At 35.7% G+C, this 26,007-nt stretch overlaps 1 protein-coding gene across 2 annotated transcripts in view; it reads right to left on the reverse strand.

The window, feature by feature from the left end:
* Positions 1–26,007, reverse strand: part of CAAP1 (caspase activity and apoptosis inhibitor 1) — a 52,462-nt gene that overhangs the window by 8,171 nt on the left and 18,284 nt on the right. For both annotated transcript variants that reach the window (XM_019424235.2, XM_019424236.2), the window contains exon 5: positions 10,055–10,128. In XM_019424235.2, the coding sequence (XP_019279780.1) occupies positions 10,055–10,128 (74 nt within the window). The remainder of the gene's footprint in view (positions 1–10,054; positions 10,129–26,007) is intronic.

Consider the following 26,007-nt stretch of genomic DNA (forward strand, 5'->3'; position numbering starts at 1 on the left):
AACAGCACATTTCACCATCCTTCCCTCTAGGTCCTTCCCTCTAGAATCTCAACTCTCTAAGGCTTCTAAGTGTTATCAACCTGCTACAATCTCATTAGTAACAAAGTCCAGAGTTCACTGGAAAGCAATGCTATGCCTCTGTGGATTTCCTTTCTGAGACAACAGAAAACTTCAGTTTTACTAAATTTTAAGTTATAAGGAAGACAATTCTACTATAGTGTAACTGTAGAAAGTCAATTTATAACAGTTCTAGTAAGTTCTAGCCTTTTCAAGAAAGAAATCAAAACTTTATTTTCTGAAAAAGAAACAACTTTTTTTTAATATGTAAAAATAATCTTTTGTAGAGGACTTTAATCTTCCTCTCAGCAAAACTGACAGAACTTGGCTATTTTTTCTCATGTCGTATTTTAAACTACTGATTTAAATTTAAGTGTATCATGTTAACCACGATATTCAAAATTTAATCATGACATTATCTGATGGTTACTGAGATAAAGAAGAATATGCTAACAATTTAATACAGAAAAGCTGTCTAGTATACTACCAAGCCCACACTCAATTTCTGGATAACTGAGTGTCCATAGGCCTATAAACCTAACTTTTGTGAATGACAAATTCAGAGATTACTCCAAGAATCAACAAATCTTCACTCAGTGTTTATTACCTATGCTACAATGGTGCTATAAAGACCACAGAAGAGGTGGGCCTTACAAAATCCTACAGGTAGGGTAAACTAAATATTTGTAGCATAACTAAGGCACAGATTTTGCCTTTATGGTAATTAGGTATGCTTAAAATATGGACATGATACTTTAAAACGCTAAATTCTGTGGTATAAAGCATAACAGAATTTTCGAGTATATAAGGCAATAGGGAAACGTCAAGGAGATCTACAGATGTGATATGAAGTAGGTCTCAAAATCTAATAAGTGATGTTGACAGAGGAGAAAACTCCAAGTGTAAGGGACAGAATGGAAAAATAGGTGCTAGAGCTAAACAATACAGAAGTATGTGAGCCTTTCAGATAAAATGTACACATGAGAACATAGAAAAGGACAGTATCCAAAAATTTTGCCTCTGCAAACAAGACATCACCATTGGAGGAGAAAAAGCACAACAGGGACCTCTTGCCAGCCTTTACAATGGATCAGATAAGCAATTAAACAGGCAACAGTAGTATGAACTAGGTGATAATTACTCAGTACGAGAGAAGAGGTGAGGTAAACACAAGTTAGGGAAGACCACAGATTTGGAAAGGTGTGATCTTACAGAACAAGTAGTTGACCTAAATAAGAGTACACCACTGGTGTGAATGAGTTTAATTCTCAGATTTGGACAAAGTGCATGACAAGCAGTAAAACTTGTAGTCACAAAGGACAGCTTAACATTTCTGTTCTGAGATACACTGTGAACCAGACGCATGACAAAGCATCAGGGTTTTGGGTTCGAAAAATAACTTCTACAAAACTACAGTACAGTAAACCTGATACCAAGGCCCAGTAAAATTCTAGGTTTACTAAGAGGTTAATTAGCTCTGAAAAAAAGTACTGCTAGTTAGTTTAGACAGAAAAGGTAACATCTGACAGGGGATCTAAATGACACGCTGTAGACTGCTGGTTACCTCAGGAGGAACATGCAGGCAGAGGGAACAGCAAAAGTCAGATCTCTGACACAACAGCGCTTATAACGCTGGAGGAAAGTGAGGAGAAAGGACTAGAAAGAACAAGGGGGAGAGTGACAGGCTGTATCACATTATGGCTTGTACCACCACAGGAAGGAAGGACTTCAAGGACTTTCGAGATGGGAAGCTACCAGAAGGCTCTGATAAGACAGTGACGTGACGACTTTTGGTTTTAATTTTTACAGTCATTCAGACTGCTATAGGGAAGAGACTACAGGGGGGCATAGATAGAAACAGAGGGGATCAACATGCTATAAGAATCAACACCAGAATAATTTGGCCAAGAAGAGGCGTGAAGTGGTGGGATTCTGATCTTTGTGAAAGTAGAGCTGACAGGATTTGTTGACAAAGATGAAAGAAAGCACTCAAGAATGATTCCCAGGTTCTTGGCCTAGACACTCAGAAGAATGCAAATGCTATTGATTGAGATGGAGAAGACTGTAGGAGAAGCAAGGTTTGGAGGGGGAGTGGTACTGTTTTCTTCTTTGTTGCTTTTGGGGAGGGGTCAGAGAAGAATCTAGAATTTACTCTGGAACATATTAAGATGCTTACTGAACATCTAATAAGGAAGCTAGATATTAAGGGTTGGAAAGAAGTCTGAATTGGAGAAATAAATTCGTAGTTGCCAGTCCTAGAATTACGTTAGGATGTAGAAAAGAGAAAACGTCCAAAGAGTAAGTGCTGGGGCACTCACCCTTTAGAAGTCAAGTAGAGGAGAGCAAGACACAAAAGAAACAGAGAAGAAAGTGTCAGGGAAGGATGGATAATCAACGGTGTTACACATGGCTGACAGGCCAAGATAAGGACTCAGCCACATCAGTGAAATAGTTGCTGACAACTGTTTACTACAGAGGGGGGCAATAATTAGGGACAGAGAAAAAAACACCTGCAGATACCAAAAGAGGATGTGCTCACTATACAAATACAGGGGCTGGTCGCAGCAACACAAAGAGTTCACCCATTTTTAAGAGGAGAGACAGGGACTATATAAATTCAGAAACAGGTAAATATGAAAAATTAATTTATATATCTACTTTCCTTTATTAGAGAAGTTCTTTCCAAGCCAGGCCATATTTTATTTACCTTTCTGGTGCCTAGCACAAAACCACAATTTGTTTGTTGGAAGAAGGGATCAGCTTCAAAATCTGAAGGGACATCATTTAGAAAAAGCATTAAATTCATTTTCTATAATCCAAAGGACACACAAGGATAAATGAACAGAAAATACATACTGGCAGACTATGATTCAATACGGAGACACTTTTGCCAATTAGAGACAGCCAGGGTGATATTGGGGGGATGAAGCAGAAAATTCTAATGACAACAATAATGATGGCAGAAATAATTATAACAAGAGTGGATATTTACTGAGCATTTACCAGGTACTAATCACTTCTCTAAAGCACTGAACATGTATTAACTCATTTAATCCTTATGCTAACCATAATGGAATAGACATTCATATTTATTATCCCCATTTTATAAATGATGAATCTGAGGAACAGAGTTTAAGTAACTTGCCCTATAGTTCACACAACTGAAGTGGCAAAACCAAAATTCAAGCCCAAGTATATTTCACAGATCTATGCATTTAAATATTCTATAGTGCCTCCCAGATCTTAACAGAATCAGAATGACCACTGAAGCATCACTGATGAGAATGTTGGTTCAGACTGAATTTATCTTCTTCTTGTACAAGGTCCCTTAAGTCCACATGAATGAATAAAATATATGAGGCACGGAGCTAAAAAGTATGTATTAAATATGAAAAATTATTAAGGAAATGACAAGCCACAGACTAGGAGTAAATATTCGCAAAACACACCTGGATAAAAGACTGGTGTCCAAAATACATAAAGAACTCTTAAAACTCAACAATTAGAAAACCACCCAAATAAAAAATGGGCAAAAGATCTGAAGAGCCAAGTCACCAAAGAAGATATACAAATGGCAAAGAAGCACATGGAAAGATGCTTAACGTCATATATCATTAGGGCACTGCAAAGTAAAACAGTAAGATACCACTTACACGTCTATTAGAACAGTCGAAATCTAAATCACTGATAGCACCAAATGTTAGCAAGAAGATGGAACAACAGAAAATCTCATTCACTGCTGGCAGGACATAAAATGGTACAGCACTCTGAAGGACAGCTTGGCAGTTTCTTACAAAACTAAACTTGGTGTTTACCCAGAGTTTGAAAACTTATGTCCACAAACTCCTGCATACAAATGATTACAGTAGCTTTACTCATGATTGCCAAAATCTAGAGGCAACTAAGATGTCCTCTAATAGGTAAATAGGTAAATGGATAAGCAAACTGTTGTAAATCTATACAATGGAAGACTGTCTGGCAATATCAAGCTACAAAAAGACATGAAGAGCCTCAAATACATACCTGCTAAGTGAAAGAAGTCAATCTCAAAAGACTACATACTACATATAATGTTACAACCAAAACTTCTAATTAAATCATAGACTATGGTGTAAGATGAGTAAAAAGTTCGTTAACTGGTAACAAAATCTGATTTCAAATCTAATGTTTACCATCTTTCCTGTGGTAGGAGTTACTGCTATATAAGGAGGTACTTTTGCCAACGATTGGACAAGAACATAATTACTGAATAGCATCATGGATCCAAAGGAGATCCAAACATGTTAAAGGTTTAGACTATATAACCTCTGAAGTGGCTGCCCTAACAGTATGTTTACGATCCTATGAAACCACAAGAGAGAATGGGTGAAATTTATTTTTAAAAAAAATTTTTTTTAACATTTATTTATTTTTGAGACAGAGAGAGACAGAGCATGAACGGGGGAGGGGCAGAGAGAGAGGGAGACACAGAATCGGAAGCAGGCTTCAGGCTCTGAGCCATCAGCCCAGAGCCCGACACGGGGCTCGAACTCACGGACCGTGAGATCGTGGCCTGAGCCGAAGTTGGACGCTTAACCGACTGAGCCACCCAGGCGCCCCGAGAATGGGTAAAATTTAAAGAAACATGGCAATCAACATTTTTCTCAGGTACTAAATCAAACCCTTCATAATGTCATTCTTGAAAAACACACACAAGGCATTATGCATCCAAAAACCCTGCCAGTGTACTTTGTTTTTTAATACAGAAAAGTTGCACAATTAAATGCAACAGAGGGGTCTTCAAAAGGTACAGAAACAGTATGGGCTAATGTGCCACACAAAATGTAATTTTCACCCTTTTGTTCAATTACTACACACAGAAAGAGACAAATGAAAAAGTGGGAGGGTCCTGTCTGCTGTCATTGCTGGTAATAACTTGTGAAAAAGCTCAAAGGAACGAGAAGAGAAATTAAGTTCTTAAGTCACACTGAAGGTTACACCACCATCTCTTTTTACTTCACCAATTGCTGAAAAGTTAACTCATGTTAAGAAGCTGCATTGTGTGAATACTTACTTGTTACAGCCAGTCAGGGAGACAATCAAGGGAGAGGAAAAAAGAAATCAGACTCAAACTTTGAGAACAAATCAGTTGTACATCTGCTTCTGTTTCCAACTCCGAACAGCCTGGGACGCTTTTATTTTGGTCTCCCCACACTCATGCCTCCAGTTCAGCTCCTCAAAGGACGAGGCACCACAAGACCTCACTTGACAATGCAGAGGTTTCTACAGCAATACATACGTGTCAAACTGCTCCAAACAGGCTTAATTAACCGATGGTCTTCATTCTCTCTTTCTTCCCAAAGCAACACAAATCACTGAAGGCATTTTTCTCATTAACTTTGTAACTTCTCCTAACTTGCATGTAGTCCTTCAGCTATGGTTATAGAGTTCTTTTTGGCAAAACTCAACTCCTTTTCTACTGCAAATTCACTTCTTCGTTCTTTTTTTATTCTAGGCCCTCTACTTACTCACCTTTGCTTCTCCTGGTGCAGTACTATCTTAGAATAACGGCAATAACAATAACAACAAGAAGAGCAAAAATCAGTTGGGGTTTTCCATTAATCCCTCACCTTAAGGATTCAAATGGTCTCATATACTTTTATATTTAATACCTTTGCTAAATGATGGCAAAAATCTCTTCTACCACATTTAATTTTTGTAAGTAATAGGTGAATAAGCTGCGACCATCATCAATTCTTCATGATAGTCTAAAAGTGGTCTCTCAACTGCATTATTTACATAAACCTATCAGTGAAAATGTTAAGTACTTGCTCCAGTATATATTATTTACTTAAAAAATAGTATGTATTATTCCTATAAATTAGTATGTACTAATACAACAACACATGCAACCAGAAGTTTTACAGTGGAGAGACAAATATATAAATTTATACATTTTACTTACTTTAGAAGTACAGGTATTCTTTTTCCTGCATTCTCTGGAAGTGTGTATGATAACACTGTGGTGACCACCCGTCTAAAATTGGTCAGAGAACCCCAGAGAAAATATCTAAACTTCCATCAGACAGTTTAACCACTGATAAACATTTTCCCCCTATTAAAGTCTACCTTTCAACTTTTTGAAGCTCTTGTTAACAAGACAATTCTTAAAACTGTCTATCATTCACTAATTCACGAACTGGAAGGTCAAAATATAATTGCATGAGGCAACGACATTATTTTAAAACACACACACACACACACACACAACAGTAGCAGAATTTGGGCCTCACCACAGCAAAATTCAGTTTGCATATTTTGTGTGTGTTTGCCTGTCTTTCTCTAATAGAAAGGAAGAATGATTTTCTAATGGAATAAAAAATATAGAGAAAAAAAACACCGTATATTTTATTCTGCTTCCATTAAGCAATTAAAAAACAAAACAAAACCCAGTCATTAAGCACTCTTCTCAAGTCCAGACACTGCACCCGGCACTGGTCTTTACAAAATCTGACAGCTAGAAAGGAACTTCAAATCAAGGCCAAACATCCAAACACTGCTTCAATTAGCTCTACAACAGAGCCACCAAGTGGCAGTTTTTGTAGCCTGTGTTCAAACACCCTTTAGCAATACAGAAGGCAGCCCACTTCATTTTCTGAGACTTCCGATTAGAGATCAATAAATTGAACCAAAATCTGTCAAGTGATAATTCTACCTAGCAGCCCTGTTTTCATTCTCAGAGGCAATACAGAACAAGCCTAATCATTCTTCCACTTGACAGCTCTTCAAATACTTTAAAGTGAGGGCTGAAAACCTCACCACCTCTTCAACCTAAGTATCCAAATTTGACTTAGCTATTTCTCATGTATAGTTAAAAAAAATTTCTCATGGCCACTTCCAAGAAGAAACACAAAGGAGCTTAATACTTAAGTTACCAAGGAGAAAAATTTGCAAAGTTACATATACTCCTGCTTGTCGACTTTAAAGCAACTATTTAAATACAGACCATTATTTTAATATTCCTGAACGTCTTAAGCAAATTTATAGCTATATGTAAACAGAATTCACTAATATTAGATTTGATATTTTAAAAATATTTTCTACAAATTAAATACCTCCAACGAATAGCAGTTTTCACTTTTTTAAACTGAATGTTAAAATTTTAAATATTTTTAGCACAAAATGGCCAATATAGAAAATTTATATAATTATTATTTTAAAAAGTGAGCAAACCCATTTCAATAATACAAGCCCTGAGATCCTCCAGGAAATTAATAAAGGATCTCAGGCTTGCACATGTATATGTGCTCATGTACACAAACACAGCTGTGCTACAGATAAAGACCAAAACTATAACTAATGTTTCTTATACAGCTGCCCTCCTGCTAAAAATGAATGAGTGAAGAAACTAATCCCAATGGAAGAGTTCCAATTTTATTCGACTACGAATCAATCAACCAGTAGATTGTATTTACATTTAAATAATGTCTGCACAGTGAAGGCAGATCTTGGTTATTAGTCCATTATGAAAGCGTGGTCGAAGTCAGAGCACAATCAGATACTCATCTTCAGCACAGCTTGTTTCATAAGTGATATTTCTTATCAATGAAATGGGTGAAACCAGAACTAGACCCAAAAAATGCCAATTTCAAGTAACTAATTCACCATTAATATTTCTCAATATTTGAGTATTTTAGAAGCTGAGAAGCTAAAAAAAACTGAAGATATAATTTAAGTAATGTGTCAGTATCACATACTATGAATAGGTTATATAATAAGATGTATTTGAAAAAAAGCGAAGAGAAAATTCAACACTGCTTTAGATTTTGTTCTTCTGAACAAAGGGTTCTAACTAAGCTTCAATGAATTTAGTTCTAACTAAGCTTCAATGAATTTTCTTAAATGGTCAAGCCATTAAATAAAATGACAATACATCCACAAGGAGCATTATATTGTTTTTATTAAGCTCACTGTGAAAGAGAACAACTAGCTATGCAAGAAAAGTTGGAGATAATACTAAATCAACTTTGCAAGTTGTGCATATTAAAAGTAGATAACATTGGTTCATTTAGGAAAAAAGGTAACAATATTTATTCAGACTACTAAAATTTCTATTTCCTGGCGTACCTCAGCTTCTTGGGTTACTCCAAGCAAGTTACTCACTATCTGGTTCAGATTTTAGGTATACTAATATTTACCTGGAAAATGTTCTACATAATTCGATCTTCTAGATAACTTATGTTTATTCCATTATGCAACATTTTATATTTTAACTATTTTATAGACATTTTTCTAGAAGACTTTACCTACTATTTCCCTGTATTCTTTAAAATAAGAGTTGCAACTTAATTTGACCTTTTCCTACAGATTTAGTCATAACATGAACTGTACTGCTGTGCTTTGATCTTATGTTTTCTCACCTCTGCTTGATGTCACTTACTGATGACAGTGTGTTCTTGATGTTTCTGATGACTAGATGAGAACCTGAGAGTGGTCTATATAGGCTCCTAAGCATAAAAGACTTGTGCTCTGTGATACCTGACTACTCTGAGTTCTTTTTCTCTTCCTCTTTGCTTCCATGTCTGGTTTTTAAAAGAGTGAAGTTACCATATAAAATTACAGCAAAATAGGCTGTTAGCACTGGGAAGCGAGTTTAAAGAGCTCCAGGTACCTGAACATGAAAGCAGAAAAACACCTTCCCTTAGAAGGCAGCAATGGCTAATTTGTACAATGAGGTCCCCATTCCTTTTTCCCTAGGAACTGGAATCAACCATGTCAATTACATGACATTCTTCTCTCCATAGATGATCTAAAAGCATACCCTCGACACTGCCTGCTCATTAGATGCAAAGAACAGAAACAAAGAAAGAAACAATAGCAGAGATGTCCAATTACCCACGGGGTTTAAGAGTTATGTGAAAATGATAATATGCTTAACATTTATTTATATATGACAAAGAAATGTAAATGACACTGAATCTCAGTTTATGTCTCTGGTGGGTGCTCAGAAGTCAGAATATAAAAAGATACAATTTTGTCTGGCTATTTAAGAGGCTAACATAACAAGACTTCTGAAAAACAATGGACTTCTTGAAACTGTCAAAAATATTTATTAAAACCCCAAAGTACATAATTAGAATTACAGAAAATCTTGATTTTGTTCTCTCTACATATATAATGAATGAATCACAAAATTAGTTATCCAACTTTTTTTTCACTGTGTTAACTAAGCATTAGCAACACAGACCCCAAGTAAAAAAAGAAATTCTGCCTAAATAAATTGATGACTTATTTCTCTCTACCAAATAAGTTCTTATGACTCAAGTTTTACAGACATTATTCTAAGCCAATCAAATATTAGTTGCTTACATAATAAATAATACAACCATTTTGGCTAGAGTAGATTGTCACTGCTCTGAAGTAATTATACCAGGAAATGGGAAAAATGTGAGGTAGTCTTTGAGTAACTAATAAAAATTTATTTTACTTTCAGTTTTTCCTACCAGGATGAGGGGAAACAAAAAAAGACACATGAAAGACTAGCCCTACTCATCTAGTTGGCTTGAATAAATTACAAATTACCACTTCACTTCTGCTAGCTGGCAATGTCAAACACTACTGATACATAGAAAATAAGGTAATAACAATGTACCTCGGCAAAAAAAAAAGACAAAAAAGTTATCCATAAAGCTTTTTTTCCCCACATATAACCCAAAGCTACCCAGTTAATGTATCTCCAATATCTTGCAGCTAATGATAAAATTAAAACTATTCAAGATGATAGCTTTCTGGTGGCACTATAAGCATGTATCACTAAGGCAGAACTTTCCAATGGCTAAAGGAGTCATGAAATAAAGAAAGGACATATTCTTTATTCTTTTGATTTTGGACCAAATAAATTATTCTGTTCCCCTATCTGTAAAATGAGGGCAAGCTGGAACACTGAAAATTTATTACTGGTAAAGTGTTTATAATCTTCAGGTAAATGTTATATAAAAATTAAATACTTGGTTTATACCTTGTTTTAATTCCAAACCTTCAGGTTGTTTGTTCTCTCTCACGGATGATGTAGAATCTATACAGATGTCTTGTCTGAGGAATAAAAATAAATAAAAACAATTTTTAAAACTCTATTCAGTCAAATAATACTTACTGCTCAGGTTCCCAGAATTAAATCAGACACTTGGGAAGACACATGGAATTCTTCTGAACCCCCAGGATATCATTTAGTACACTTTGGAAGCTCAGAAACATGTGTATACAAGTGTCAAAAGCAGCAGCTATAAACCACTAACAATTTAGGTAGTACACATCTTTGTAAAAATTAAGGGGCAAAAATGTCCATCGATAGATGAATGGATAAAGAAGATGTGGTGTGTATACACACACACACACACACACACACACACACACACACACACAATGGAGTATTACTCAGCAATCAAAAAGAATGAAATCTTGCCATTTGCAACTACGTGGAACTAGAGGGTATTATGCTAAGCGAAATTAGAGAAAGACTAATATCATATGACTTCACTCATATGAGGACTTTAAGACAGAACAGATGAACACAAGGGAAAGGAAGCAAAAATAGTTATAAAAACAGGGAGGGGGACAAAAATATAAGAGACTCTTACTTAAATATAGAGAACATTGGGGCGCCTGGGTGGCTCAGTCGGTTAAGCGGCCGACTTCGGCCCAGATCATGATCTCGCGATCCGTGAGTTCGAGCCCCGCGTCGGGCTCTGTGTTGACAGCTCAGAGCCTGGAGCCTGTTTCAGATTCTGTGTCTCCCTCTCTCTGACCCTCCCCCGTTCATGCTTTGTCTCTCTCTGTCTCAAAAATAAATAAACTTTAAAAAAAAATTTTTTTTAAAAAAGAGAACAGAGGGTACTGGAGGGGTTGTGGGAGGGGGGATAGGCTAAATGGGTAAGGGGCGTTAAGGAATCTACTCCTGAAATCATTGTTGCACCATGTGCTAACTAACTTGAACGTAAATTAAAAAAATAAAAGAAAAACACAAGAAAAAAAATTAAGGGCAAAACTGGAGAAATATGGAGGTAACTTTTCTCACTTCCAATACCTTGCAGGATAGCTGGTGGGAGAAATCAAAACTTAAGAGGAATCCAATAATTTTTCAAGTGTTAAATTTAATGAGCACTTTGGCATTCAAATTATTTTATATTCATCTAATTTCATACCTCAAGTGCTTTGATGTGGGAAATACATATTTTACATGAAATATACATATGTAATCAAAGTAAATGGATTCAAGTATAAGATCATAAAAAAGTTTTGATCCACCATGTTCTCTAACAGAGCTGCAAACTAAACTAATTAATGTTCTTTCTTAGAGGGCATTATACCATCTAGATATTAATATTACAAATACTTTTTGGCAAAAGAAATTAGTTGCAAACATTCAAAATGACTTTTCTTTATAAATAAATATTACCTTTTGGAGAATTTCTATATGCATCCTAAAACTAACATACAAGAAATATTTCAGGAATTTTCCTGCTCACTTATCTATTTCTTTATTTTAAACAAAGTTTATTTATTTATTTTGAGAGAGATGGGGGAGAAAGAAGGAGGGAAGGGCAGAGGCGGGGGGTGGGGAGAATCCCAAGCATGCTTTATGCTGTCAGTGCAGAGCTGGACACGGGGCTCAATCTGTGAGATCAAGACTGAGCCAAAATCAAGAGTTGGACACTCAACCTACTGAGCCACCTAGGCACCCCTCACAAAACGATTTCTATCCACTTAATAACACATCCTTCAAATAACCAAAAGATAAAGACCTGTGATCATTTCTTTAAGTTTACAATATTCTTTCCAGTCAACATATTTGGTACTTATGTGTTTTGCATTAAAATTTTACTAATGCAAGCACAAAGTGAAATAGAGACTATAAAATTCTTTGGATCTGATATTAATTATAACAGATAAAAGATTTAAAGTTGAAATATATATTTTATACCTCTTTCTGTCTAATATCACCTACTCAGTATTTATTCTTTCACCAGAAAGAATCCCAAGGAAGATATCAACAAATATTCTTTGGTAATCCAGGGACAGATAAAATGCCAATATACTACATTAAGAGCTTTGCAAGGAAGAAAGTTAAAATGTGCTACCTCACGCCTTACAGTCAAATTAGATTTTACCTACTGGGAGCATTAATCTATTTCTAAATATCTTTCTTTAGATAAAATGTTTGCTCTTACACATCCTTGAGTGGGCACCACTCAATTCTTCTTCTAAACACATAACATCTAGAAGACTTGAACAAAAACATAATGCAACATCACCATTAAAAGAGCCATGGACATCTGTAATACGCTAAGAAGGACACAACATCACCTATGCAATATTATAGCTGACAGTGTATGACCTATTTCATGAAGAATTCTTCAGTCAGACCCAAAAAAGGAAATAAGTAATGTTCAATTAAAAGTGGGTGGGGAGTTAAATGTCAATGTATAAAAGGCAAAAAAAAAAAAAAAAAAGGTTGTGGAAATATTCTAGGTTAAAGGAGGCTAAAGAGCCATAACAATTAAATGTTATAATTCACTTGAGACTGCTGAACTGGAGGGGAAAAAAATGTTGTAAAGGACATTACTGAGTCAAATGACAAATACCGAAAGCAGACTGAATAAAAGTGTTGTACCATTGTTAAATTTACTGAAGTTGACACTGTATTGTGGTTATGTATAGACTACTGATATCCTTAAAAAAAATCACAATGCAGTATTTAGGGGTAAAGTGTCATGATGTATGTAACTTACAGCCTCAAATGTTTTAGAAAATAGACACACATCTATGTAAGAAGAGGGTACAAATGGGATAAAATTTTATTAATGTATTATAGAGAAATCTAAATAAAAGATATATGGATGCTTCTTGTACTATTCTTATTCTTATTTTAATAACTCTGAAGTTATTGTCAAATAAAAATTTTTAAAAATAATGCAGTAAAATGCATTATTCTATGCATTATTTTATTTTCTCTGTGAAAGCCCCTTGATTGTCCTTCAAATAAAACTGGACATCTCTATAAAGATTACCTGCTTCCATAAAGAATTGCTTTAGTGCCTAAAGTGAACTTTTATAACATTCTGTTTTATCTTAAGTTAGGCTTGAACACGCCATTAAAGAATGTCACCAAACAGAATTTCAAAAGTAGACGCAGTACAAGTGCACCACCTTGTGGCTGAAAAATAAAATGCAAGATACTTTTACTTCAGTAGTATGTGAAGTTGAAAAAATATTCCAGAAAATAGCCTGGAATTTTAAAATCTATACTAGTTCATTTTTCCAACATGTAGACTTTGCAACTAAAATTACCATACACATTCAGAGCTCTCCAATACAATTTAAAGATCCTTAACAAAGAGCATGGAAGGCAAGATATATCAAAAAAGGAAATGTCTTAAAGTATATAAGAAACCTACAAGTTTCTTTCTTAAAGTATAAGAAACCTACAAGTATATATGATGTCTTTTTATTTCTAGTTTTATGAAAATAAAAAATGTCTACTCCCAGAAAAGAAATACTAGGTGTCAGAGTTAGGAAAACTAAAGTAATTCCAATTTATATTTAAATGACATTTAAATATTTCTGTCACACCCTTTAGATAAGAATTTTGTAACAACTGGAGAGAGAGAGATGGCAAGAGAAAAAAGTGGGGGATGGAGGGGGACTCATGCTTAATCTGGTTTGGGTTAATAATCTTAGGATGACTTTTGTAGTCCTTTCCATTAGGGGGGAAAAAAAAGCCTGTTTTTATTTTTCTACTTCCTTTCTCACATCCGCAGTGCTCCTCCTTAAAGCAGCTTAATTTACAATCTTGGCTTTGAAATATAAGACAGCCTTATATCCACCTCTGGGGTTTAAGTCCTCCAACCAGTATAAGTCCAACTTACTTTCTTTTACCCCAAATACAATTCCACTCTTGACTTTTTTTTTTTTTTTTTTTTTTTTTTACAACAAAATAGAAAATAAACTATTGGGATTGCATCAAAATAAAAGGTTTCAGCACAGCAAAGGAAACTATCAACAAAAATAAAAGTCAACCTATGAAATAAGAGAAGATATTTGCAAATGACATATCCAATAAAAGGATATATTCAAATATTCAAAATATACAAAGAACTTATAAAACTCAACACTCAAAGGATATTTTTTTTTAATCAGAGTAATACATTGGGGAGATCTGTGGAACTTAAGAACCACTACACATGTGAATTACCAAAAGTTTCAACTTTTGGTACTTTTAAAGGGGAAAAAAGTCAAATTCTATCCAAATAAAAAATACACAGGGGGTGCCTGGGTGAGTCAGTCAGTTAAACGTCCCACTCTTGATTTCGGCTCAGGTCCTGACCTCACAGCCCAGGATGGGCTCTGCCTAGACAGCATGGGGCCTGCTTGGGATTTCCTCCCTCCCTTTCTCTGTCTCTGTCTCTCTCTTTTTCCCCCTCCCTCCCTCTCTCCCTCCCTCCACCACTCATGCTCTCCCTCTCTCTCTCTCAAAAAGAAATAAACATTAAAAAAAAAAAATACAAAAGGAAGATACCTCAAGGATAAAGAAACCAGACCAACCAGCCAGTGTCTTCCCATTTTGGCAAAAGCTGACCGTCAGGCAAATTGGCATAACAAAAGGTGTAACTCTGGATTCTCTCCAGATTCCAGGGAATAGAAACAGAGGCTAAAAGAAGCCAGCCTATCATTCTATGAGCTTCCTACTATTAAAAATAAGAAACAGGCAAAGAAACTGGAGTAGCCAAAACAGAAAAAAAAAAAAAAAAAAAAAAAAAAAGTTGAAGGATGTACATTATCAGATTTCAAGACTACAAAGCTACAGTAATGAAGACGCTATGATATTGGAAAAAAGATGAACATATGTACTGATGGAACAAAAGAGAGCCCAGAAATAAACCCACATATACATCGTCAACTGATTTTCAACAAAAGTACAAAGGCAATTAACAAACTGAACGAATGGTACAAGTACAACTGGATATCCATACGGATATAATTTTCTTTTTAATTTTTTTAATGTTTCTTTTTTGAGAGACAGAGCATGAGTGGGGGAGGGGCAGAGAGAGAGAGTTAACAGAATCCGAAGCAGGCTCCAGGCTCTGAGCTGTCACCACAGAACCCCAAGTGGGGCTCAAACCCATGAACCATGAAATCATGACCTGAGCTGAAGTCGGACAATTAACTGACTTGAGCCACCCAGGCACCCTGCATATAATTCTCAATCAATATCTTGTATCATATACAAATACTAACTCAAAATGATCACAAACTTAAAAAATGTAAACCTATAAAATCTTTAGAAGATGCAGGAAAAAAATCCTTTGTGACCTTGGGTTAAGAAAAGATTTCACCAAAAGCATGGTCTATATATAAAAATAGTTGATAAATTGGATTTCCCCCAGATTAAACAAATCTACTCTTCTAAGGCGATGGTGACAGAATATACGACAAGCAAGACTGGCAGAAAATATTTGCAAGCCACGTATCTGATAAAGGACTGTATTCAGAGTATATAAAGAACTCTCAAGGGGTGCCTCATTGGCTCTTTTGGCTGAGCGTCAAACTCTTAATTTCAGCTCAGGTAATGAACCCAGTGTCCCAAGACTGAGCCCTGCATCAGGCTCCGTGTGGAGCATGGAGCCTGCTTAAGATAGTCTCTCCCCTGACCCTTCACCCCTCTCCCCAACTCCTGTTCTGAAAAAAACAAACAAACAAAAACCTCTCAAATCACAGTAATGAAAATAAAAAATAAAGAACCCAATATAAAAAATCAGATCAGTGGTTAAAAAATTAATAGTCACTCGACCAAGGAAGATATACAGATGCAAATAAACACAATAATAGATATGTTCAATGTCATTTGTTATTAAGGAAATGCAAATTTGGAACCACAATGCCATACCATTACACATATATTAAAATGGCTAAAATCAAAACAGCAGACAAATGGAACTCTCATACACAGTATCAGCAAGGATGCCGACATGCCCTAGCAACCCCCACTCCTAGGTACTTGACCAAGGACAATTAAAACTTGTTATGTTCGCACAAAAACCTGTGTGTGAACATGTATAGTGGCTTTATTTGAAATCATCATAAATTGTCAACAGCTCAAATGTCGCTTTATTAATTTTCTATTGCTGCCATAACAAATTACGACAAACCTGATAGCTTAAAACAACATTATGCACCATGTTAGAGTTCTGTAGGTCCTAAATCTGGTATGGGTCTCATTGGACTCAAATCAAAGTGTCCACAGGATGCATTCCTTTCTGGATGCTCTAGGGGAGAATTCATTTCATGCTCCTTTGGACTGTTGGCGGAATTCAGTTCACAGAGGTTGCAGGACCAAAGTCCCTGCTTCCTTGCTGGCTGCAAGCTGAGGATCATGCCCAGATTCTAGTGATGTCTCATGTTAGATGTCTCTGACCTCTTCTGTCTTCCTCTTCAACTTTTAGGAACTCATAGAATTAAATTAGGATGACCTGGATAATCCAGGATATGCTTTCCATCTCAAAGTCCTTAACCTAAACGAAATCTGCAAAGTTCCTTTTGTCAAATAAAGTAACATGTCCTCAGGTTCTGAAGTCAGAATATAAACACCTTTGGAGGGTCATTATTTTGGTTTTTAAGATTACCTCAAATGGGAGTGGATTAATAAACTATAGTAAGCCCACACAATATAACACTAACTACTTAGCAATAAAAAGGAAGGGACGATTGATATACACAACACAAATGAATTTCAAATGCATTGTGCTAAGTGAGAGAAGCCAGACTCAAAAGGCTATATACTGTATTATTCCATCCATATGACACTCTAGAAAAAGAAAAGGTATGGGGACAGAAATCAGATCAGGGGTTTGCAGGGGTTGGGGATGGAGGGAGAAGACTACAAAGAGGCATGGAGGAAATTGTTAGTGTGATAGAACTATTCTATATTGTGATTATGGTGGTAGATAAATTACCATCCATTTGTCCAAATTTACAGAACTGTATAGCAAAAAAAGGTGAATTGTACTATATCTAAATCATACCTTAAATTTTTTTTAATTGAAATACCACAAAAGTCTTAGAGCAGGCTCAAAAATATTGAATCATATAGTGGTAAACTGTCACCTTCAAAAACTAAGAAATGGGGCAAAACAATCTTAATTTTTCTCAAAGGGCCTTTCCACAAAGTAAATTCATATCTCCACTGTGTCCCTCAGCAAATTTCTTCAGCAAAAGACAGCAAAATTTAACTCTTTTCTCCATTTCCTCCCTCCAAGTAACATTAAGCAAAGAGTCACAGTAAACTCCAGTTTTTCTCTGATCCATGATTCTCTAAGGATTCATGGTATAACTGGCCCCCTGCAACTCTGTTTTTGTGAAGAGACAATTCCCTAAATAGGGGGCTATAGTCTATATAAAATTGACTAAAGGAAATCAAAGAGGTTTTCCTTTTTGTTGTATCCCTATATTTCTATGTTTTCAAGGAATTAGCATGAGATTACTTTGTAAGTGCATTTAAAGGTACAAACTTGTGGGAGTGCCTGGGTGGCTCCGATCATCGGGTAAGGGTCTGACTTGGTCTCAGGTCAGAATCTCACCACTCATGAGTTGGAACCCCACATCAGGCTCTGTGCTGACAGCTCAGAGCCTGGAGCCTGCTTCAGATTCTGTCTTCGTCTCTCTGACCCTCCCCTGCTCGTGCACTGTCTCTCTCTCAAATAGACATTAAAAAAAAAAATTTATACAAAAAAATAAAGGTATAAACTTATAAGATGTACAAACATGTTACTACTTTGTAGAGTCTAAGAATTAGGTCACAGCACTGTCAATGATTAGTAATACTTTTTGTGAAGGTTTCATGAAAACCGTATCCTTTCATTTCTGATAAACTTACCCTATTATGTAGAATAGTCTACACCTAAGTATTACGGCCTAACAGCAATTTATAAAGGATATGAGAACATAAATGGTAAAATAAGATAACCAATTTATTACCATTTACTAGCCTAAAAGCACAGTCTATCCTTTATATTCATATATGTCTAAGAGAATTGAGCTTATAAAGAGTAATGTCAACATAACAAATTGATCTCATTTGTTAGAAAAATCCTTTTATGCTTGAAAATATATGTACAGTAGCTTCCTCTTAAACTATTTTTTGTAACTACTTAAAAATTTAGACACTTGTAAGCAACAAATTGTTTTTTAAAAAGCAACAGTAAAGAAAAATAATTAAAAATCACAATGAATTATTTCACATTCCTCAGGCTTTCATTTAAAAAAATGTGGGGAAAATCCCCAATACTCAGCAGTGTAAAGTGGAATTTTAGGAATACTTATTATTCCAGATTCAGAGTAAAAATCCCAAAGCAAATACAGCAACGTGTTTTTATCAATGCTTACCATGTAACAGGTACTATTCTAACCACCTTACAATCTTTTTCTCACTTAATCACCATCAAAATCCTATAGGTTAGGTGCTGATATTACCCGTATTCTCCAGATTTAAGTAACATGCCAAACATCAGAGAGACAGCAAGCTGTGGAGTTATGCTGGCAGGCATTATTAAATTTAAATTATGCAGGCAGTTTAATTCTACAACCTTGACTCTCTGCATTTATTTAGACTTGCTACTACCTGCAGAAATACTTCTCCACGTAGTAATACCTAAAAATTACAGGTAGCCGTAGCCATATACATATTCATATGGCTAATATGTATCTCAAAGCATAAAGTCAGTTTTCACTCTGAATTTGATCTCAAGGCCCCAGAGAAAAATACTTCCTTCTTCTTGGGTAAACTTATGCTTTTAAAGCATAAAGACAGAATAATTTTAAAAATTGGAATTTCAATGAAAAGACAGGCATGACAGACAACAAAAGACGCATAATCCACAAGAAAAGGAAGATCTGAGACAGATGGGAATGAAAAGGCAGGAAACATTTCTAACTGTATACCTTTTTGTACTATTTTGTACTGTTTGAATTATATTCCCCACTGAGGCATTTTATTTGCACATATGTACTACACACTCAGAAAAAAGAATCCCAGGATTGTCCCTTCTGTGGGTTTATATCTTGCTTCTTTATCGTCCATGATGCCAGCTGAGGTTGTCAGTACAACGAAAGCAATCTGGTGGGACAGGAGCAGACTAGTCTGCCATTTTCCTAGATCTTTGAGTCATATATCAAATCTGGGCCTGATCACTGCCCACTTGTTTAACCTGCCCGTAAGATTCAAACAATTTTCCCAGCTCTGTTATCAATGATTTCAAGTTTGCCAATGTAACCATGCTTCATCATCACAGTTGGAAAACGGACTATGACTTTGGAGCATGGCCTAGAAAGACCCTAGAACATGGCGTTTGTCCCACTTTTTGGCATTGTTTTTACTTCAATTTTTTGGTGCTGCCAATGCTCTTGAAAGCATGTGCCAAGGCATTCACGCACACCATCACAGCGGCATGGAAGGATGGTACTATTTATATTTTTTAAACCATACCCATGTATTTGACTATTCACTTTAAAAAAATTAATGGAAGTACAGATTCACACAAGTTTGTAACAGAAAACAAAGGAGGGAATAAAAAGAAATTAAGGAAATAAATATACAGACCAAATTTACTGAGTAAGAACAGTCTAATCAAGAATTGTGAAAACAATATTCTAAGGGAATTCTTGATGACTATAAAGAGGAATATGGCAAAATGAAAACTAAAAGAGTACGTCAGAGCCCTACCTTAAAACTTAGACCAAAATAAATTTCAAATGAATCAAAGATTTAAACATTTAACAATCCATAAAGTACTAAAAGAAAATATGAAGAATACTTTTTATAATTTCAGAATAGAGGCCTTTTCTAAATATAAAATAAAAAGCAGAAAATATAATAACAAAATTAGACTATATAAACATGAAATATTTATGCATGCAAAAAAAAGTAAAAGCCTTAAAAGTATTTTTAAAAAAAGCAACAAGCAAAAAGTAATTGCAACCCATATCACCAACAATATATTAAAAAGGCCAGTCTTCCAACTACATACAAAGGATAAAAAAATGAGAGTTCACAGAAAACTCCAACAGCTCTATGTGTCGAAAGATGGTTATTCATTCATAATAAGAGAATACAAATTACAATTCCAATGAGATGCTATCTTTTTTTAATTTTTATTTTTGAGAGAGCATGAGTGTGAGAGAGGCAGAGAGAGAGAGGGACAGAGAATCCCAAGTAGGCTCTGTACTCACAGTAGCAAGCCCAACATGGGGCTCAAACTCAAGAACTGCGAGATCATGCCCTGAGCCAAAGTCAGATGTTCAACCAACTTAGCCACCCAGGTGCCCAGAGATACTATTTTTTTAATCTATCAAATGAACAAAGATCAAAATTAAAGAGTAGGAACACATACACTCCACATGTAGAGGTACAAATCAGTTAAAACTCTGTGAGTCAATTATGGCAAAATCTTTAAAGATTTCCAATGTGCAAACATCTGACTCAATAATTAACTTCTAGATGTTTATGCTACACATAAACACAGAGGAACAACATTACTTATATACGGAAATATTTATAACATTTGTAGTAACAAAAGAGTAAACAACTTAAACGTCCACCAATAGACCGTTAAATTTTTGCTACGTACAACAATGGAATAGTATACAGGTATATACAGGAAGCCTTACATGTACTAGGTAGAACAAAACCCAAGGAAAGACATTCTATTATATGGAAAAAATTAAGTGGGAAAGGTATGGAATCGTTTGCACAATATGCTGCCATTTTGTGTGAAAAGAAAAAATACATACACACATATATTTGTAAACTATGGAATATTTCTGGGAGGATACACAAGAACCTGGCTTACTGTTCCTGCAGGAACAGGAAGGGATGAAATGGGTAAAAGGAAAAAGATTTATTTTCACTATATATTTTAAAAACTTTTGTACTATGTACATGCATTCAAATAAATAAGCTCTTAAATAAGAGACACTAGATACATGGTTATGTGTGAAAATGTCCTTATTTTCTGGAAATTCACACAAATATTCAAAATTACTATAATTCACTTTATAATACTTCAAGAAAAAAGAGGAAGCAAAATGGAAAATTGAAAATTGCTATAATCACTAAATCTAGCCAATAGGTATATGGGAGTGTCATTACACTATTATTCTCTGTACTTTTCTATACCCTTGAAACTTTTCATAATAAAAGTAAACAAAAACAAAAACAAACCTAATACAGTGTAATTCCTTTTTTCTAACTCAGACAAGTAATGTCATTTGCCTGGAAAAAAAAATCTTATTAACACAGGGAAGCACCTTTAAGTTATATATAATTGAAGCATTTTAGGTTAACATAAAACAGAACTGTTACCTTCCTTCACCAATCTTTGCATCTAAGGCCACAGCCTTACCTTTATTGTGAATTCACAGAACACAGGTCAGTTTCATCCTAGTCACATAAACTATTTCTACTTTTGGCTTATTTAAGGTGCAAAAATCTGAGTGCAAAAAAAAATTAGCCTTTATATTTATTCAATGTTCCCCAAACTTTTAATTGTTATCCCATAGCTAACTGGTAACTTTTTTAATAACTCCACTCTGAGTTTTTCAAAGCAATCAACTTATCAACTATTCTTTTCATATTGGTATTTCCTCTGTTTATATGTTTAACTAAATTATGCAACTACCATAACTGAACTGGAAACAAACATGAATGACTCTTGGTAAGCAAACACTTCAAATGGAGTATTTGAAGTTCACACGTGTATTAGACAAGTTCACACATGTATTAGAGATATTAGGAGACAGTCATCAACAACGAGATTAGCACACTGTGAACATCAGTGAATTTATTTTTCAAATGAACTAGAAAGGGCAATTAATACAAAGAGAATCAGTTAAGTGATTAAGAAAAACTTAACTTTAAAATAGTGATAAGGAAATAGCAGAAAAAAGAAAAATACCTGCTAACATCTAACCAAGTCCTTGAGCAGCAAGATGAGGCAGTAAACTGACAGACAATAAAAATGACAACAGATACAATTTAAAAATTAGGTTTCTGGGGCCGCCTGGGTGGCTCAGTAGGTTGGGGGTCTGACTTCAGCTCAGGTCATGATCCATGGTTGGGAGTTTGAGCTCTGAGTTGGGCTCTGTGCTGACAGCTCAGAGCTTAGAGCCTGCTAGGTTTCTGTGTCTCCCTCTCTCTCTGCCCCTTCCCCACTCATGCTTTGTCTTTCCTTCAAAAATAAACATTAAAAAAAAACCTTTTTTTTTTTAATTAGGTTTCTGTAACACAAAGAATACTCATTGTCTTGTGTGGAGAGAAGTTACAAAACCACAAACAATGCTTCCCAAGTCCCTCAAAGTTCTTTATGGGGAAATAAAGTTGCAATTCACCTGAAGATCCCATCTGAGACCTGTGAGAAGTTCACTTCCTCCCATTCTAAAGAATGTTCTAGAGATTCTGGAGAGGTGCCAATCTGCTTAACATTTAAAAATAACTGGGTCAACAGCAATTGCACTAGTAGGAATTTATCCAAAAGACACAGGAGTGCTGATGTGAAGGGGCACATATACCCCAATGTTTACAGCAGCACCAGCAACAATAGCCAAATTATGGAAAGAGCCCAAATGTCCATCAACTGAGGAATGGATTAAGAAGATGTGGTGTATATATACAATGGAATACTACTTGGCAACGAAAAAGAATGTAATCATGCCATTTGTACAATGTGGACGGAAGTCAAGGGTGTTATCCTAAGCAAACTAAGTCAGTCACAGAAAGACAGATATCACACTTCACTTATATGTGGAATTTGAGAAACTTAACAGATGATCAGAAGGGAAGGAAAGGAAAAATAAGACAGAAACAGAGAGGGAGACAAACCATAAGAGATTCTTAAGTACAGAGAACTTAGTGTTAGGGGCTGGGGAGGGTAATGGGTGATGGCATTAAGGAGGGTACTTGTTGTGGTGAGCACTGGGTGTTGTATGAAAGTGATGAATCATTTGATTCTACTCCTGAAGTCAAGACTACACTATATGTTATCTAACTTAAAAAAAAAAAAACAAAAAAAAACTATAAAATCACACACACAAAAAAACGTAACTGGGTCAAGATCTGCTTCAGTTATCAAATTGGAAGAAATTGGGAGGAGGGGTTTTAAAATAATATGGAAGGGGACAAATGGGTTAGGTATGCGAAGGTTCACTGTACAATAAAATTTTCCACAACAGAGCTAAACACACAAGTAATTGGTACAAAGCATAAATGGGTCGTGTGAGTCAGGTGAATCACAGGTCATTTTCTGAAGAGCATCATTCCCAAAAGGCTCTAGTCTTGGGTCTACCTGAGACCTATTTTTTTTATTCACTGATTAAAATGCTTACTTATGGGGCGCCTGGGTGGCTCAGTCAGTTAGGCGTCCGACTTAGGCTCAGGTCATGATCTTGCGGTTTGCGAGTTCGAGCCCCGCATCGGGCTCTGTGCTGACAGCTCAGAGCCTGGAGCCTGCTTCGGATTCTGTGTCTCCCTCTCTCTCTGCCCCTCCCCTGCTCATGCTCTGTCTCTCTCTGTCTCAAAATAAATAAAAACATTTTTAAAAAAATTTTTTTAAATGCTTACTTATGTATTATTTTGCCCATTAATCCAATGCTCCAGAGCACCGTAAATTTTGCTCAAATACTTTTCCTTTTTTTTTTTTTCAAATATTTATTTTGAGACAAAGAAAAAGTGGATGAGGGGTAGAGAGAATCCCAAGCAGACTCCACTGTTGGGCACAGAAACCACTGCAGGACTCAATCCCATGATGTCAAGATCACGACCTAAGCCAGTATCAAGAGTGGGACACTTAACTGACTGAACCACCCAGGAGACCTCAAATACTTTACTTCTCTGAAGTTTAGTAACAGTAGTTTGTGGAAGATTCTTTTATTCCCAACAAGTTCAGTTTTATTGACATTTACTGAAAACCTAGCATTTGGCTGAATACTATTGCCTGTTTGATGAGCTGAACCTACTGGATAGCTCTAATTCATCAAAAAGGACATGGATGTTTTTCCCTCATTAAAAACTAAAGGTGGTAAGCAATAAGGGAAACAAAGGCAAGAGAAATGTAGTCTAAGTTAAATTTCCTGGGGGCCTGGGTGGCTCAGTCAGTTGAGTGTCCGACTTCAGCTCAGGTCATGATTTCACGATTCGTGGGTTCGAGCCCCGCGTCGGGCTCTGTGCTGACAACTCAGAGCCTGGAGCCTGTTTCAGATTCTGTGTCTCCCTCTCTCTCTGCCCCTTCCCTGCCCACACCCTGTCTGTCTGTCTGTCTCTCTCTCAAAAGTAAATAAACATTAAAAAAAATGTATTAAAAAAAATTTCCTTACAGCCTGCAGCCCACTGATAGACACCTGAAACATGAAGGACATGACCTTCTTCAAGGACTTCATGGCTATCTTGTGTCTTCATGTTTACCTTTTATTAAAGACTAAAGGTAACCTTATCTTAACAGCAGTCAACCCCTCAAGGTCCTGAAAGCCTTACTTCCAAACTTCTTAGAAACCTACTTTATCTCTATCCCCCTTCTCTTCACAAACTTTAAAGTATATAATCAGTCACTCTTCACAATCCCAAAACAGCTCTTTCTGCTCCTGGGTCCTGTCCTCGTGCTACAATCAAACCACCATTTTGCAGCAAAAATGTCTCAAGAATTCTTTCTTAGCCATTTGCTCATGAGCCCTGTTTCAAATATCCTCAGTAGTAGCTGTGTTAGGATAGCTCAGTAGGAAAACTAAAGCAGATGTTAATCTCTAATTGACATACAGCATCAAAGTTCTATCACACATCACTGCTAAGGTTCAGCAACAGAAGAGTGGTCACACAGCACAGTTCTAGCTGCTGCTCTCAATAAGACAACTGACCAAGCCAGAGGAATAGCTCAATATTTTCAAGAATAAATATATTAATGCAAAGTAGTCATTTAACTCACCTACATCTAAGCACTATACTCTTCTTGCATTCTATCTTCACTAAAGTGCCTAAGCCTCAAGTGACCATTAACAGCAGTAAACAGGAAGCTACTGCTATTTTGAAGGGTAGAATAGCTTAAAGCTATTTAAGAGATATAATTATTACAATGTACTAAAATCTAGTATACTGTACATAGTAACCAGTACATTGTAACTAGTAGATGACACCAATTTGATTTTTTTTTTTTTTTTTAATTTACATCCAAGTTAGTTAGCATATAGTACAACAATGATTTCAGGGGCAGATTCCTTAAAGCCCCTAACCCATTTAGCCCAGCCCCCTCCCACAAGCCCTCCAGTAACCCTCTGTTGGTTCTCCATATGTAAGAGTCTCTTATGTTTTGTCCCCTTCCCTGTTTTTATATTATTTTTGCTTTCCCTTCCCTTATGTTCATCTGTTCTGTCTTTAAGTCCTTGTATGAATGAAGTCCTACGATATTTGTCTTTCTCTAATTTTGCTTAACATAATACCCTCTAGTTCCATCCACATAGTTGCAAGATTTAAAGATTTCACTTTTTGATTGCTAATACTCCATTGTGTGTGTATATATGTATGTATATGTATATATGTATACATATATGTATACATATATGTATATACATACATATACATACATGTATACATATATACATATATACATACATATATGTATACATATATATACATATATACACATATGGATATACATACATACATATATATATATATATACACATACACACACACATACACACACACACATGCACACACACACACACACACGCACATACCACATCTTATCCATTCATCCATCGGTGGACACTTGGGCTCTTTCCATACTTTGGCTATTGTTGATAGTGCTGCTATAAACATTGGGGTGCATGTGCCCCTTTGAAACAGCATCTCTGTATCCCTTGGGTAAACACCTAGTA

Source organism: Panthera pardus, unplaced genomic scaffold, assembly GCF_024362965.1.
Source record: "Panthera pardus isolate Hobbes unplaced genomic scaffold, ASM2436296v1 HiC_scaffold_20, whole genome shotgun sequence".
NCBI lineage: Eukaryota > Metazoa > Chordata > Mammalia > Carnivora > Felidae > Panthera > Panthera pardus.